Here is a 17,385-nt window from a genome sequence, read left to right on the forward strand (position 1 = left end):
ACAAACGAACGAACGAATGGTGGGTGGGTGGCACGTTGGAAGGGCTGAACGGATTCCACCGCTACTATGAGAAGAAGCCGCGTGGCTCCGTGGAAAGAGCCTGGGCTTGGGAGTCAGAGGTCGTGGGTTCGAATCCCGCCTCTGCCACTTGTCAGCTGGGTGACCGTGGGCGAGTCACCTCACTTCTCTGGGCCTCAATTCCCTCATCTGGAAAATGGGGATGAAGACTCGGAGCCTCACGGGGGACAACCTGGTGACCCTGGATCTCCCCCAGCGCTTAGAACAGTGCTCTGCCCATAGCAAGCGCTTAACCGATACCAACATTATTATTATTAAGTCACTTCACTTCTCTGGACCTCAGTTCCCTCATCTGGAAAATGGGGATGAAGACTGGGAGCCTCACGGGGGACCACGTGGTGACCTTGGATCTGCCCCAGCGCTTAGAACAGTGCTCTGCACATAGTAAGCGCTTAACCAATACCCACATTATTATAAATACTATTGAATGAATGAATGATTACGAGGCCGCGGGGAGGGGGGAGAAACTACAACTCCCGGCGAGCCCCGCGCGCGCCGGGAGCCGCGCCGTGGCGTGGTGACGTCATAAGGCGGCGGCGGCGGCGGCGGCGGCCATTTTCGGCCGGAGGCGGCGGGCGAGCAGGTGGGAGGCGGGGAGGGCGGTGGCGGTGGCGGCGGCAGCACGGTCCTCTCCCTCCATCGCGCCCTGTCCCCGGGTCCCCGCGCGGCTGAGGGGACGCTATGTCCGCGGAGAGCCCCGAGGCGGCTTTTGCTGAGGAGCAGAAGGTGAGAAGGGGGGGGAGCGGGAGGGGAGAGGAGAGGGCGGCGGCGTGGCCGACCTGCCTCTGCCTCCCCCTCCCCGGGAGGGGCGGCCCGCTGCCGCCACCTCGTCCGCCCGCCGGGCAGTCAGTTGGGTTTCTTGAGCGCTTACCCTGTGCTAAGCGCTTGGCAGCCCCCGCCGGGCCCGGCCCCACTCCTCCGGTCGAGCCTCCGGCCTTCCCGCCCCCGCCGCCGCCTCTTCATCCTTTCGGTCGCATCGATTAGACCGTAAGGCCGTCGGAGGGCAGGGACCGTCGCTCTCGGTTACCGAGGTGTCCATTCCAAGCGTTTAGTCCACTGCTCCGCACACAGCGCTCGATAAATACTATTGAATGAATCGACCGGGCGCCTACTCTGTGCGGAGCGCTGGGAATGGACAGTTGGGCCCCGGAGAGAGGCCGCCCCTGCCCCCCGACGGGCTCAACGGCGGAACCGAACCAGCAGGCCGGCATCAAAGTCTGTGGCCGAATTGGCCATTCCAAGCGCCGAGTACAGTGCTCTGCATATAGGAAGCGCTCAGTCAGTCTTATTGAATGAAAACCATCAAAATAAGGAGACTCCTAGATAGATGCACAACGCGACTAGAGTAATAAATGATACATACGAGCAGACACAAGTGCTGTGGGAGGGGAAATTAGAGTTGGGACTGATGCTATCTTAGGGCCCCCCCCCCCCCCGCACCCTCTTTTTTTAATTAAAAGTTTAGCGCCGACGTCTCAGGGCCGTTTGGGTGGGCGAAGCTTGGACGCCTCTGAAAACTGCTGTGCTGGACGCTGTGCCCGGCCCGGTGGGGCGGGCAGTGCGGCGCTGAAATGCGGGTGGCGGCCGGGCGCAGTGCGGAGGCGTTTGGGGGGGGGGAAACCCGGCCCCTTTACCGGACGGGGGGCGACTTGGACGGGACGCCGCGGTTTGGGGGGCAGAAAGGATGAGGTCCGTTCCTTCGGCCGCTCGGTAAGATTCCCTCCCTACTGTGCGGCCCCCTGCGCGAAGCGTTTTGCCGCCCCGCCCAGACCCTGCCTCCCTGCGGGGTCCCCACCCCCGGCCGGGAGAGGGGGTGGTTAGGGGGCAAACCTGAGGGCCGGGGCCTTCCAGGAGATCCTTTTATTAACGATAATAATAGCGATGACATCGGTTCAGCGCTTACTATGCCAACCGGCTTGGACCCGAGCCCCCGTCCGGCCCGGGGCTCCCAGCCTCAATCCCCATTTTCCGGATGGGGTCGCTGAGAAGCCCGTCAATGGGCAGGGACTGTATCTGCTGCCGATTCGTACATTCCAAGCGCTTAGTACAGTGCTCTACACATAGTAAGCGCTCAATAAATACCATTGAATGAATGAATGAGGCAAGTGACTTAACCCCGGGCCACACGGCAGACGAGCGGTGGAAGGGGATTAGAACCCGTGACCTTCCGACTCCGCGGCCCACGCTTTCGACACCACAGTTCCCAGGCCGCTTCCTCCTTCGCCGTCTGGACCGATTCCTCATTACTTCGTCTCTCTTGATTCGTTCGTATTTATCGAGCATTTACTGTGTGCAGAGCACTGTACTGAGCACTTGGGAGAGTAGACTACAACAGTAGAGAGTGACAGGCCCTGCCCGCCTGAGTTTGCGGTCTAGAGGCGGAGAGACATCAGAATAAATAAAATGAGAGAGATGTACCCAAGTCCTGAGGGGCTGGGAAGGGGAAGTAATAATGATGATAACGAAGGTGTTTGTTAAGTGCTTACTGTGCTCCAAGCACTGTTCTGAGATCTGGGGTGGATTCAAAGTAATCAGGTGGCCCCACAGGGAGCAAGTCAGGGAGGCAGAAGGGAGTGGGAGACGAAGAAAGCTCGTTTCGGACAGGGAGCGTGTTCCGGTGCGCTCTCGTACTCTCCTGGGCGCTTTGTACAGTCCTCTGCGCACAGTATGCGCTCAATAAATACAGCTGATGGAGTAGAAAGAATTTGGGCAGGTATTTCGACCCTACAGGATAGAGCCAACTGGCGGAACTGAGAGGGGAAATGGCGTGACACTCGTATTTCTTTCTTTAAACTGTTTTGAGCTGTACCAGAATAGCCGAGCTGGGGAAATATTGTAATTCATTCGTTTGTGCAAAATGGAAGATTCTGGAATTTAAAATAGCTATAGAAATGCCACCAATTTATTCTTTTTCGTTTACACGGTTTAAGCGTGCATCTTTGCGCCGTGGGTCATATTGAAGTAGCTTCGAATAGTCGATTAAAAAGCTCCTAACTCAGGTTTTCAGCTTGGGCTCCTTCCGCGGAACTCCGCTCTCTAAGTGCTTTATAAATGTAGTAACATTTTTTAGGCATGGCCTAAGTTTCTGCAGCACAGGGCCTTAATATTGCAAATTCAGGAATTCTTCTGAGAAAACTGGCTTCGGGTCAACACTTGACCCTCAAATTTTGAGCGTGGTTTCTTGGTTTTGAAACCTGTCGTCATAGACGAGACAATACGTACTGCAGTAGGTATTAGGGATACCCTAATGGTTCTTGTGACTCTGGATCTGTCTCGGATGGTAAATGGATGCTTTGCTTAGATAGTGGAAGAAATCTGCAGAGTCACTCCAACTTTACCATGAGCCATTCAGCTGTTTATCCTAGTTGAAGGAACAGCCGGACAGTGACCCGAAAAGTCCAGTTACTGTGTGGGGACCTAAATGTAGACAGTACCGTAAATGAGAACTTGGTTGCCGTGGGCTCGGAGCTAGAGGCCCCGTAGGAAGTCATGTAGTATCGTAGCCTCATGTCTCCAGACTGGTGCAAGCCTAAACCTCTCATCTCCTAATCCACTCTTTCGCCATCCTAATGGGGGAAGCTTTTTCTTACAGCCAATCTTTCTTGCTGCAATTTTAAGCCCTGCACCTTTTTTTTAAAAAATTTGGTGTATATTGCTGATGTTCTCCAGGCTTGCCCCACAACCTTACCCCACTGAGCTAACAGGCAAGGGGGAGGGTCATCGTCGCCTAGTGGAAAGAAACCGGCTTGGGAATCGGAGGATCTGGGTTCTGATCCCAGTTCCGCCACTCTGTGTGACCTTGGGCAAGCCGCTTACCTTCTCCGTGCCTCACTTACCTCAGCTGTAAAATGGGGATTAAAACTGTGAGCCCCACCGGGGGACAACCCAACTACCTCGTATCTATCCCAGCGCTTGGAACAGTGCTCGGCACTTTGCAAGCGCTTAACAAATGACATTATTATTATTATGTGGGACGGGGACAGTGTCCAACCTGATTAGCTTGTAGCCACCCCAGCACTTTAGTACATGGCCTGACACAAAGCGCTTAACAAATACCAAAAGTATTATTACTAATGGGGGAATTGGTCTAGGCGGGGCAGCAGGAAGTGACTTAAAGGAGAAAAATTCCCATCCCATTTCCCAGGGGAAAAAAGATTTGGGGGTGAACGAAGGGGCAGAGTTTTACTCTGGTTTGAAAGGAGGTCAGAGGATAAAAATCAGCTGACCTGGAGTGGAACTGGAAGGCCAGGAACAGTGTATTGGTGACAAAGCAAAGAGAAATTACAGGGCAAAAAATTTTGTCTTTATCAATTATTAGCATTCACTGGGTGCATACGATGGGCGGAACACTGTCCTAAGCTTGGGAGAGAACAAAAGAATTAGAAGACATGATCCTTGCCCTCAGAGAGTTTACAGTTCTCGGGAAGACACTGGAATGATAGGCTTCCTGTGGCATGATATGTATAAAAAAATGGAATATTTCCCTTGTTTAGTATCTGAGGCTCTTTCCTATATAGAACTCGTTATTTGGTTTGGTGTGGGGAGAAGATACTTCCAGAAAGCCAGCCGTAATTTTCCCTTACTGTGTCTTGTTGGGTAGGGATTGTTTCTATCTGTTGCCCAATTGTTCTTTCCAAGTGCTTAGGACGGTGATCTGCACACAGTAAGCGCTCAATAAATACAATTGAATGAATGAGTCAAGGTGTGGGATATTTAGGACCGGTCATTTTCTGTTTAGCTTCTCTTTTTCCAGAATTTCAGTCCATCAAGAGTATTTAGTGAGCACCTTCTCAGTACAGAGCACTGTGATAAGTGTTTGGGAGAGTAAGGGGAATTCCTGTTGATATTTTTTAGCTTCTCCTGGCCCCTACTCTGAATCGAGCTACAGATGAGAGGGGATTTCTGGGTCAATTTTGAGAACCAAGTTATATGATGCCGGTAGATGGCCTGGATTCCCGCCACCCCCCTTCCAGATCAGAAGGGAATTCCAGGAGACCTCTCTGGTAGCTATGTCGACTCTGGACTTATATTTCATGTGAACATCGGGGAGGAGGGATGGGATCCAAGTAATATACTTTGTGAAACCTAGTCATTTTGGTGTAAATTGGTTTACACTCAAAGCAGAGGGCCTAAAGTTCAGAAACTGCCCAAAGGAAAATATATTGGAAGCGTGGAGATAGTGAATTCTAGTTTGAATAGACCTTTAGCCAATTAGTCTGCTCCCCCAAACACACACTCCAGAAAAGTCTCATGTAAATTTGAAGCACAGAGGTGTGAAAAGAACAAAATCTGAACAAACTAGGTTTAACCAATATATTCTTTGGACATCAGGTTAGCTGTGCCTTAGCAGTTACTTCAGATTTCACAGGATTTGGACAACTAGATAACTAGTTAGGTTTTTACAGAACTCGGAATCTTAAACCCATGAAAATATATTAAAATGAGCATCTAATTATAGGTAAGTGCTAGCTGGAGAGTTCCATAAAAGGTGGGTGAATATGAATGCGCCATATGTGATTGGAAAACGAAGGCAGGGAAACCTTCAGAGCTGAGCTACCTTGATATTTTTATCCAGTGTGTGGGGTGGTGCTCATGCATCATAGCTATAATTCAGATGTCACTTGGATATCTTAAAAAAAAAATTAGCCGCAGTTTCTGAGAAATTGAGCTGTTTAGATTCTGACTGCATGTTGAAGGCGCTTTGTCGGGAGCCAGTGGTATTCTGAAACCAGAAGGCTAACTGAAAAGGGATTGGGTTTTTTTTAAAGCATAGGGGAAGAGAGAAATAATCTAGTTGAAATTTTTTCAGGAAATGGAAGATAAAGTAACTAGCCCCGAGAAGGCTGAAGAAGCAAAATTAAAAGCGAGGTATCCTCATCTGGGACAAAAGCCTGGAGGTTCGGATTTCCTGAGGAAGCGTCTGCAGAAAGGAGTAAGTTAATCTTGATTCAAACTGCTGTATACCTTGTGAGTTGAAATCATTAGTGGGCATGGTATAAAATAATCGCCCAAGCGACTGCCTCAAAAGCATAGGCTGAGAAGGATTTACATATTTTTTATCTGTTTTGATGATACAGTTAGGTATCATTCATAAAATAGTGGCTTCTCTCTGGTTTTGCGGGGCAGAGGAGATCTGGTACTCTATTATCTTGAACCAGACTGCAACTTCTAAGAAATCTAAAGATTTGTAATGGTTGCATAATACATAAATATTATTCTAATAGTTGCAGCCCAAGCCATTGTGAAAAGTTTTCAGAGAGCCATGATTTATATGGTCCTCGTTTATTTGGTATGCTTTATTAAAATGGCATGATTAATTGGATATCCTTGGGATTTTATTTTTTTTTGTCAGATGCAAACCTGAGGCTCAGAATGATTGTCAGTCATATTTATTGAGCGCTTACTGTGTGTGGAGCACTGTGCTAAGCGCTTGGGAGAATTCAAGATAAGAGTTGGTTGGTAGACATATTCCTGCCTTTCAACGAGCTTACAATCTACAGGGAGCTTATAGTCTGGAGGGAAATGGTTTATTAACACATTTAGAAATACATGGAGAAAAGCTAGCAGGAGAATCAGGTACTTTTGGATCCAGTCAACTCCTTACCTGAAATCTTGCAACCTTAATAGAGCCTCCCCCCACCCCAGAAAATTTACTTGGGGCTCCTTCAGCTCGTTTGTTCCGACCAGCCAGTTCTTCCCTCCAGTATTCCCAGGGAAAAAAATTAAATTGGCCCACTGTAAATCATTATGCACAGTTTGTGGCCCTGCATGCCAGACTAGTGTAAGAGGTGTGCTACATTTGTTTTTGGTATGGACAGTCAGTTTGCCGGCACCCAAAACTGGAAATATTCTCCCGGCTGGTAAATTAATAACAGCAGTAGTAATACTCGTCATGGTGTTTGTTAAGCACTCACTGTGTGTCAAGCACTGTTCTAAGCATTGGGGAAGATACAAGATAATCAGAAGATAATCAGGTCAGAAATAGTCCTACTCTCTCACAGGGCTCCCAGTCTAAGTAGGAGGGAAAACAGGTATTGAATTCTCATTTTACAGATGGAGTAACCGAGGCACTGAGAAGTTAAGTGTCGTGACCAAGGTCACACAGCAGGCATGTGGTGGAGCTAGGATCGGAACCCAGGTGCCCTGACTACCAGACAGACCCGTGCTCTTTCCACTAGAACACGCTGCTCTTCAAATCGCAGTGGGGGACGTGCACAGTGGACCCTAAATCCATACGTCCTAACACTTTTAGGGTGAAGCCTCTTTTCTCACCCCTTCCATCCCCCCAAAATAACAAAGTTTTCACATTTTCATTGCTAAAATGCACCCAAGTAGACTTGAGTTAGCACATTTGTGTGATAAATTGCCAGTAGCTCTTTGGTCAACAGAATTAACATTCTTTTGGTGTAAGGACACCTAAAAGATTTGGTTCTTTTTAAATGTCAGCTGTCTCTCCCGGGGGATTTCCTCGGTGGAGATGCCTGGTAGTTTCATGGGTAATTGGCACGTGTGGTCACCTTTTGTTAACTCTCATGTGTCATCGCGTTTGACGGCTGGAGTGTGAAATTTTGGAATGGCACTGGAGTTGGAGAGTCTAAATGTTTTTAGCAGGGTTACTGTGACATTACAGCGCGTACCCAAAATAAGTAGTGATGCTGCATCACTTGCAGATGCCAGTAAAGAGTAGTGTTACCAAAGAAACCCTTGTCCTGCCGTGCGGGTGTCGCTCACCGTGAATGAAGAATAAAACTAAAATTTTTAAATCTCAACCTGATTTTGTGTATTAAAAAAATTCCAATTGCTCTCAAATTTTATTCATATGCTGCAGCGGCCACTGATTTACCACTGTCCACTAAATTTCTAGCTTAGGGACAGGGAGTGGATTTTTCTTTTTTGATGTTTTCCAAAACACGGGGGTTGATCCGTGCAAAACCTTGTGTTAAGGAAAACCAGTGTTGTGCGTGCAAACAGTTCCTTTTGACATCATGTCATGCCATGTCCCAACAGACGGACATCCCCAACAGCGTTTTAGCCGAAATGCATCGTGAAAGCAAAACGTTCTGGCAGAATTGAGTATAGCTGCGTATGTGCCACAATGACAGGGTGGAACATACACTATAAAAATGGATCGGGTCGGTTTAAATGACCTAGATTAGGTGGTCAGAAACCCATTACACTTCACCCGTCTTGACGTTTTATGCGAGATCTGCAAACAGCAGCTCTCTTTTTTAAGCATTAATTTTCACCGGGAAATTATTTCTTTTTCCTGAGAAAACCCCTTTGTGAGAAACTGAGTCTAGACAGAGGTAACACGCATTGTGGCTGCTGCCCATCTCCTGGACCTTTCATTCATTGATTTCGTTGAAATTGTATTTATCGAGTGCTTACTGTGTGCAGAGCACTCTATCAGGAGCCGAAAGAGTACGCTATAAAAATAATAATAATAATGTTGGTATTTGTTAAGCGCTTACTATGTGCCAAGCACTGTTCTAAGCGCTGGGGTAGACACAGGGGAATCAGGTTGTCCCACGTGGGGCTCACAGTCTTAATCCCCATTTTACAGATGAGGTAACTGAGGCACAGAGAAGTTAAGTGGCTTGCCCAAAGTCACACAGCTGACAAGCGGCAGAGCCGGGAGTCGAACTCATGACCTCTGACTCCGAAGCCCAGGCTTTTTCCTCTGAGCCACGCTGCTTCCCCAACAGACACAGTCCCTGCCCACACGGAGCTCACAATCCAGAGGAGTCTGGACCCAATTTTCTTTGACCCCTAAGGCTTCTATGATGGTCGGAAAGAGTCCAGATGGATGTGGCCTAGAACTGTGTGAAGTTTGCGGTCTTTGACAGTCTCCGAAAAGGCTAGGGTGAGACAATTAGCTTTTGGCAAAAGCTTTAGCAGTCAACACAAGTATTATTCGGACTTATTCCTAGGCGTGTTCAGTGAGTCACCTTTATATTTTGTGCTGACATGAAGCTGTTATATGTTGGGGGGGGGGATGTTTTGAAATTTAGTGCATAAAGATATGACAGTTTTATTTAGGATTCAGATTATTTAAAAATCTTCAACAATAGGTCTGTTAATCATTACACAATTCTTTTCCCCCAAACCGTAAGGTCTGTAAAAAAAAATTATTTGGCCCCCATATTAAGTATCGGCACCAATTTTGCCAGCGGCGATTTATATTAAGGAGTCTGTACAAGTAAGCAGCAGAATTAGCATTGGAAACTTTAAGCAAGGTGAAATCTCATGTAATTTGTGTATTTGGGAAGGGTGCACATCGTAAGGGTGTGGTTATTTCAGTACTGCAATCCTGGCTCTGTCACTTGCCTGTTGTGTGATCTTGGGCAAGTCATTTAATTTCTCAGTTTCCTCATCTGCAGGATGGGGGCTCAGTACCTGTCCTTCCTACACTTTAGACAGTGAGCCCCATATGGAATAAGGATGTATCGCCCTAATTCTTTTGTATCTACCCCAGTACTTAGCACAAAGTAAGCACTTCACAAATAGCATCACCATCAGCTCCTCCCAGCCAACCACCCGGTCTCTTGTGCACTCTGTTGATGTTGGTGCTCTTGACGACAATCACACTAGGTGAAGAATACAGCCCAGGACACCCTAGATTGCTCGTCAAGATTTGATTCCAGTGGGGAAATAGAAAGAGGTCAAATGTAGTCTATTAACTTTAGGCCCAGGGCAGTCTTTATTTTTATGTCAGATTACTATAGATTTTTGCCCTGTTGTAGGATTGGCAAGGGCCAGAATTAGCCAAACCAGCCTAGTTTTGCCTGTTCTGGAAGGATTTTTTAAAAATGTGTATCTTGTGCGTGATTGACATCCTGCCTCACCCCTCCCTGCCATCTCTCCCCCCTCCACCCCCCTCACCCCATTCGCCTACTCTGGTCTCTCCGTGATCCTGAGGGGAAAGGGCTAGGAATCCCCAAACCATATCGTCTTCTTCAGCCAAAATTTTTTCAACAGAACTACTCTATCCCCAAGTGGAATAGTTGGAGAATCCCTGCAGTGACTTCATGCGCAGAGCATAACTCCTGCTGGAAGTGTTAACCATCAGTTTAAAAAGGTCCATAGAGAAGCAGATTGGCGAAGGAGAAAGTTCTGGCACGCCACAAATCGGATAATCAGCCCGTGGAGAATTGGCAGAATTTGAAGAGCTTAAAGCCAGAATCTCCATTAAAACCATTCTTGTCCAATGTTCTCGCTTCTGGGTTTAATTCTAGCTTTGATTATTTTTAGCATCAAGAGATAGTTGCTATGGTTAAATCTAAATCTAAAAAAAAAAACCCAAAAAAACTCTCTGAAGAAAATAATGCCCACTTGCTAGATGGTCCACATCTGGTTTTGGATTACAAAAATACCAGTGAATTTAAGCAAGAAGCACTTCTGGATTGAGCTATGTGGGGTGTTTTGTTTTTTCTTTTGTTCTTTTCCCCCTTTTAACAGCAGCCTCATGTTGGGTAGGAAGAAAAAGAATGTATATGCCTTGAAAGGTCTGTCCACTCATGATGATCATCATGTTGGTGTTTCACAGGGTAGATCTGATTTAATCAGTCTTTTCTACCCAAAACATGTTCTTGCGTGGTGTAGCTATAATTGGTATTTTTGAAGGTGGGTTTTAAAGCAGTGGTTTATCACATGTGTCGTAATGTTTTTTCAGATTAATTTTCTAGGTATCCTGAAAGCCGAATTGTGACTTCGCTGTTCTGAGGCCAGACAAGCCCGCTGCTTTTGGTTTCCCTCCTTCAAAACCATTCCGACACTAGATTGCAACACAGTGGAGAAGCCGTATCTGGGTGTTCCTGTTTTGCTTCTACCGCCCCTCCCTCGGAGGACCATTTCTCCTATGATCCTTTACCCTGGTGGTCCTCCAACTTTTCAGGATGCAGTCCACTGTACCTCAACAAAAGACTGGTGTCAGACCATCACCGAGTGGGTGGCAGAGGGAGCGTGTTAGGTTCATAGGTACCCACTAGTCCAGCGAGCATCCCGTTTTAAAGCGCCGAACACCGGGCAGCAGCTTCCCAGCTAAAATCAGCCCCAGAAGGGCCCCGGGAAGGGGCTTAGCTCACAGGAGGCCATAATCTATGGAGGAACCTTAAAAAAAAAAAAAAATCAAGCTCCCGATATTGTCCCCCGATTTACTTTTTTTTTTGGACCTGCTTATTCCCGTAGTCATTTTAGAAGAGTTTTATATTGTCAAATATTTGAAAAATGTAGGTAGCCTTCTTTAGGGTTCTGGAAAGAACCTGTGGCCCAGTGGGAAAAGCACAGGTTTGAGAGTCAGAGGACCTGACTCTAATCCCGACTCTGCCACTTGTTTGCTGTGTGCCTTTGTTCCTCAGTTTTCTCACCTGTAAAATGAGGACCTGATATTTGTTCTCCCTCCTGCTTAGACTGTGAGCCCCATGTGAGACAGGAACTGTCTGACCTGATCATCTTGTATCTACCCCAACAGTGCTTGACACAGTGAGCACTTAACAAACCTACTAAAACCTTGGAAATATGTTGACATTGAAAATGCTCTTTTCCTTTAGGGGAAAAAAAGCACGATCCACTTTGGTGTTGGAAATGCAATGTAAATATCTTCGTCAATAGCTTCACGGCCAAGTTTACAGTGAGAACATTAGTTTTTCAGTTAACCGAAGAATGCCATTGACGGAGGTACCAAATTGGATTTTGTGGACTAGGCTTGGAAACACGTGGAGGCGGTGGGTGAGGCAGGAGTACCCCATTGAGTATAACCATCCTGTCCTTTGGGCTCGTATCTGCCGTTGAGTCTCCTGGCAAGCCACCCGCTGCTAATGAAGTGGCCACAGAAAAAGGTCTGTTGAAGTGGAGCTCTGCCCGTATGACCCATTCAGCCATCGTGTCTTGCCCAGGCTCCCCGTCTCATTGACCGGAAAATGCCGGGGCTCCTGAGAGCCATGGGCAGCTGGAAAAGGGAGCGGGCAGGGCCGGGTGGGGAATCACGGGGCTGACAGGAGCCCGGGCTCGCTCAGATTGTTTCCCAGCTTTCAAGGTTGCTCCTATCAAATGTCTGTCAGCCAGCGTAAAGGTTGAAGATCAGCGGGTGAATTGGTTCGTACTAGCTTCCTGACTGCTTGTTGTGTGTTTCTCTTTTATAGCAAAAGTATTTTGATTCCGGGGATTACAACATGGCTAAAGCAAAAATGAAGAATAAGCAGCTTCCCGCTGCAGCGCCGGACAAGGCAGAGGTCACTGGGGACCATATTCCCACCCCACAGGATCTTCCGCAGCGGAAACCGTCTCTTGTGGCTAGCAAGCTGGCTGGCTGATTAAACCGGCTGAACTGCATGAATTTTCTCATTCCCATTATTTCTCCTTTACTATGTTATTTCTCAGCTTTTTTTTTCTTACACTAAGTCGTCGAGACTGACAGCTCTGCGGGTAGCGATAGCGTGCGCTGCTATTGTAAGGGAGTATGCTGTTATGGTTAAAGTGTGTAGTACTTTGGACTAGTTGCAAACGATGCACTGATGAAAAGGACATGTTAGAGCAGTGTAATCTACTTGAAAATAAATGTACATATTGCAGATTTCCTAGTGTAGGACAGGTTCCAGCAAGTAACAAGCAAGTTTTACAACTTTTAATGTTTTGGCTTCCCTTATTTGACCTTAGTTTCAGCTTTGTATGTTTGTATTATTTAATATAACCTCCTGTTGCGTTGCTCTCTTCTGTATTTTCTGTTGGGATTTTGTAAAAGAGGTTTAGACCACAAGTTGTTAGAAAGAAAAATCATGTGTGTTCAAAAAAGAAAAAAAAAGCCAGATGGGGTTCTTAAAAATTTGTATCTCTGCTCTTGAACTTGAATGGCCTTAAACCTATTTCAGCTTTAACAATAGAATTTTACTTGGGCAATATTTGCTCATTCTGGTGTAACCTTTTGTGAACCTAGTGCTTAACAGCTGCCTGTTGAAGCTGGTATTTTTTCCAGTTCTGTAGTATTAGAACAATTTCTGTTGAAGATGTGAATGAAGTGTGCATGTGCATAGACTGTTGAATTCACTTTTGTGCCATTTTTGTAAATACAATAGTTTTGCACAACCTCTTGCAAACGTCTGTATTAATTTCACACTTTGAGAAACAGATAACGTGCCACCTATAAGCACAAGAGAGTTCCTTAGGGGGTTCCCACCCAAAACAGAGGTTGGTACTTTTGTGCCGGAAGAGTAGTTTGGAATCTTGGGTTTACGGATTACCAGACCGGAGTCTTTATCCCGAGTCAACTGTGGACTTAATGCTTTCTCCTCTAGAATGAATGTCTCCGAGACCAGTGGCTTTGGGCGTATTTTGAAGGCCTATAAGGAACACTCCACTGTCTTTTATGAAATGGTAAATCTTGTAATCCATAGGGTTTAAAAAATCCAGAGTATTTTGCATGTCCGGTTTTGTGAGCTCCGGGACAAAAGCCCAAAGAATTTTCGTCCCTTCGGCAGATTAGACCCAAACAGAACTACAGGGAATTCAGCCGTTTTGTTAATACGGAGTTGCCAGTGCACTGGTGATTTTCTTTTTACATTTGCTCTGCTGAATTGTGTCGTTATCAGTGTAACTCACTAGGATAGCATTTCCTTTATATTTAAAGCTGCCAGCGCATCTCGATCCTCAATCGATGCTCTCATTTGACACTGTCGGATGAAGATTTGGGGCGGCGGGGCAAGCAAATAATTAAGAACTCTTGCTGACAACTCAAACTTTTAAGTCAAGGTGAGTCGCAATACCACAAAGTAAGAAATCTTAATCCGAAAAAGAAAGGCTAAATATATAAGGCCTTGCTACGATTAGAGAATCTCACCGATAATTTGTGGTTATCGGGTATGGCTTCAACTTTTCTTAGGAAATTAGATTCTCAGCGGAGGGTTAGCTTCTGCCCTACTGTTTGGCTTTTTAAATATCTCACCTCACTGATATTCTGGTTCCGTCATATGGAGAAAGTCAGAAGCTCTGTCAAGTGTAAAAATGAATAGCCCCCAATTTCACCAACGCTTCCTGAACTTGTTAGTGTCATGGTGATGGTGCAGCTAATGTGTGAGCCTTGGTAACCTAAAGAACAGTGCTGGTGCTGATTTATTTTGTTGTTTGATGTTTATAAATGAAATGGGGCTAGGAAGACGTCATTTCTGACTCAGCCTAGTTTCCTTTTGGTGTTGTAGAAATCTGCATGACTACTTTTTTTTTTTTTAGCAAAAAAATAATTACTTTTCCAAGTGGGTTGAGGTGGTTCTGAGGGTGTAAACAGATTCAGAAAGGGGCTCTCTCCGACATATTTTTCACTTCTAGCCATTTTCTCTTTGGAAAAAAGGCTGCCAGTCTGCTGTTCCCTTTCTCCAAAAGGATTTTTAAAAAGGGTATCGAGAAGATTTGGGTTTGCTGTTTTTTAACTGACCAGTAAGCAATTTTACACCGTTACAAGGGGATACTAACCCATTGGGTAGATAATGTGTTTAGCCAAGGAATGATTTCAGAAATGCAGAATACTCCCAACTTGAATTTCCACTCTTTGGTCCAATATTTTTGCAATGATGCTACCTCCGTTAAACCCATTCCTCTGAGAAGAACACTGGACTAAGGGAAGACACGAGGCCGATCCCTACCATGACAAACAACTGCTGTGGCCTTGAGCAAGTGACTTAACTTTTGCCTCGGCTTTAACCCAGGATGTTAATACGTAATCTACCTCACAGCCATGTTGAGGGCCTGAGAAATGGCATTCTTAAGTGCCCGGTACGAAAGACTCGCAGTCCTCTTTATTTAAAAAGATGCGGTTTCCTCCTCAGATGATTCCCATCTCTTGCTAGTCGTAGTACTGAGCACCTCAGGATTTTTCCATACACAAGATCTACCCACAAAGACTAGTCTGACCGAGTGAGCGCGTGGTGGGAGCCTGGGGAGAACCTAAATGGCGGAGATGTGCCGTAATGGCTGGCAGAGCAATCATGCAAATGCTTTTCAAGTGTTTCTCCCCTCAAACAGCTGTCCGGTGACACTGCCTCTCGATTGTATAGCAAGATGGAAACAATTTAGGATTTAATTGTAAAACAAAATGGTCAATTCCTAACAATCGGTTCCAGGCCCAGGATGGCACTGGGATAACTAGTTCTTCTCTTTGACGACCCACTTTTAGGTTTTTTGCTGATTTGTCCTAAAATCTAAATAATGAAAGATAAAAATGATTAACTTCATTTCCGCGTGGCCGGCTCTGGTTATTTATGCCACCGTTTAAGCTCTTGCTTTGTAAAAGAGGTTTGGATTTAGTCGTCGTCCCCGGGTTGTAACCGATCGGATAGAAAACACCTACTGAAAATTCATGTAGAATTGATCTCAATCAAGGATGCAAACTGCTTGTGTTGATTCATCTTACAACCTTGGAACTTTTAAAATAGACAAACCTATGCACATTGTATCCTAGAAATCCTGAGCCTATTTTGGCTTCGAGGGTGGATCATGTAATATGTTTATATTATATAACTTATCAACTAACCAGCAGTTTGAAGTGAACCATTAACCCCTTCAGTACTATACCTTCAAACCTGTATTACTGTATATCTCTCATGTCACAGTAGGCCCCTCAGTATATATGAAAGCGCCACATTAATGTCCATTTTGTCCAGGGTGACCCCTTATAGAGTGGAGAATTAATGATGGAAGTTGTCGATTGCTCCTAAAGTTACACATTGTATACGGTATATGGAAGAATAAATCGATCTACCTAATTTTTATTTATGTGACTTGCAGACTGTTTTTTTTTTTTGTGATAACTGGTCTTGAGGCATTTGACATTATTTTGTCTTACCTTATTCCTTCTGAAACACTGATCGAGTCCAAACACATCTAAGCTTTGTACTTCCCAAACTAAAGGACTAGTTTGCTATCTTCAGTCCATCATTTGAGAACCTGCTCTACTTTTGATGCTAAAAGACTGTTGGCAAAAACTGTTACACCTAACCACTTCTAAAAGCCTCTTGTGATCACCGGAAAGCAAGCCCGGACCTGTAGGCAGCACCTTAACTGCTCTAATGTACCCTAGGTGTTCCTGGCGCTCTTTCTCAGACTAAACACTGGGTTTGATGCCGACTGACCCATGCCACCAGTAGATACGAAGCCCAGCTCGAGCTTTCCAGTTCAGTGTTCGGTTGGAAGGCTTTCAGACCTATTGGATGCTACTCTGCGACTTACCAGCAGCCTGTAATTAACCAATAACTGCTGGTGCCAAGAGCTTCATCTGTTCATTCCTAAGTTTCTCCACAAGGCATGCTTTTCAAAGAAACTGGCCCTTGTTCCCTCTGCCAAAGCTGCTTCCAAAAGTCCTGTCTCTGGCTGTGAGCAAGGTGGAGTGCTGTTTCCTAGGCAGGTCCATAAAAGTCTGGACACTTTTATAAAAAAAAGATTTAAAAAAACAACTCGTTGGCTATGGAAAGTAATAAGAGTGGGGCTTACAGTCTAGAGGGACTTGAAGGTGGAAAGAATAGTGGTCTACTGGATTTGAAAGGGGAAGGTGTCAAGGGCCTGAGGGAGGATACTGGCAAGGGGTCGGTGGAGGAATAATAATGAGGGTATTTGTTAAGCACTTACTAAGGCCCAAGCACTGTTCTAAGCGCTGGATAGACAAGATGCAGATAAAAGGGATGATGTTACAGGAGCAAAGTGTGTGGGTTGGGTTGTAGTAGATCAGCGAGGTAAGGTAGGAGGAAGAGAGCTGATTGTCTTAAATCCAGTGGATTGGAGTTTCTGTTTGATGTGGAATTGAAAGGGCAACCACTGGATGCTTTTAGGGAGTGAGGGGGTGATATGGACTGAATTATTTTTTTTTTTAGAAAATTGATCCATCACTACAATCTCTAACTTTGCAAACTGAAATCCTCCTTTCTGACCACAATCTCCTCACCTGCTTTCTCTCCCCCAGCAACCCCTCCCTGCAAAACTGTCCTGTTCCCCCCACGGAGACTTCCATCTCTGACCTCTTCCAATTTTCCAGTCATCACGCTCCATTTGGTCTCCGTGCACATCCTACCTGCTCTTGATGCCCAAATCCATGGCATCAACATCACCCTCTCTACTGAACTCAATTCTCTGGTTCCCCTGTTCCGCCACCAGCCTCGTGCCATTAACCCGCAGCCCTGGTTCTCCTCCACAGTTCGCTTGCTCCGCTTGGGTGCTCGAGCTGCGCAGCGCCGCTGGTGGAAATCCAGACATCAGGCCAGTCTTGTCCATATCAAACACATCATCACTTGCTACGACTCCGCCCTCTCTTCCGCCCAGCAACAATATTTA

The 17,385-nt window shown here is 46.0% G+C and overlaps 1 protein-coding gene across 1 annotated transcript; it reads left to right on the top strand.

Annotated features, from left to right (window-relative positions):
* The first annotated feature begins 654 nt into the window (after positions 1-654).
* On the top strand, positions 655-15,837 carry ARPP19 (cAMP regulated phosphoprotein 19). The gene is made up of 3 exons (XM_029070089.2): positions 655-804; positions 5,888-6,010; positions 12,219-15,837. Exons 1-3 carry the CDS (start codon positions 760-762, stop codon positions 12,387-12,389), a joined length of 339 nt encoding a protein of 112 aa, XP_028925922.1. The 5' UTR covers positions 655-759; the 3' UTR covers positions 12,390-15,837.
* The last annotated feature ends 1,548 nt before the right edge of the window (positions 15,838-17,385 follow it).

Source organism: Ornithorhynchus anatinus, chromosome 8 (assembly GCF_004115215.2).
Source record: "Ornithorhynchus anatinus isolate Pmale09 chromosome 8, mOrnAna1.pri.v4, whole genome shotgun sequence".
Taxonomy (NCBI): domain Eukaryota; kingdom Metazoa; phylum Chordata; class Mammalia; order Monotremata; family Ornithorhynchidae; genus Ornithorhynchus; species Ornithorhynchus anatinus.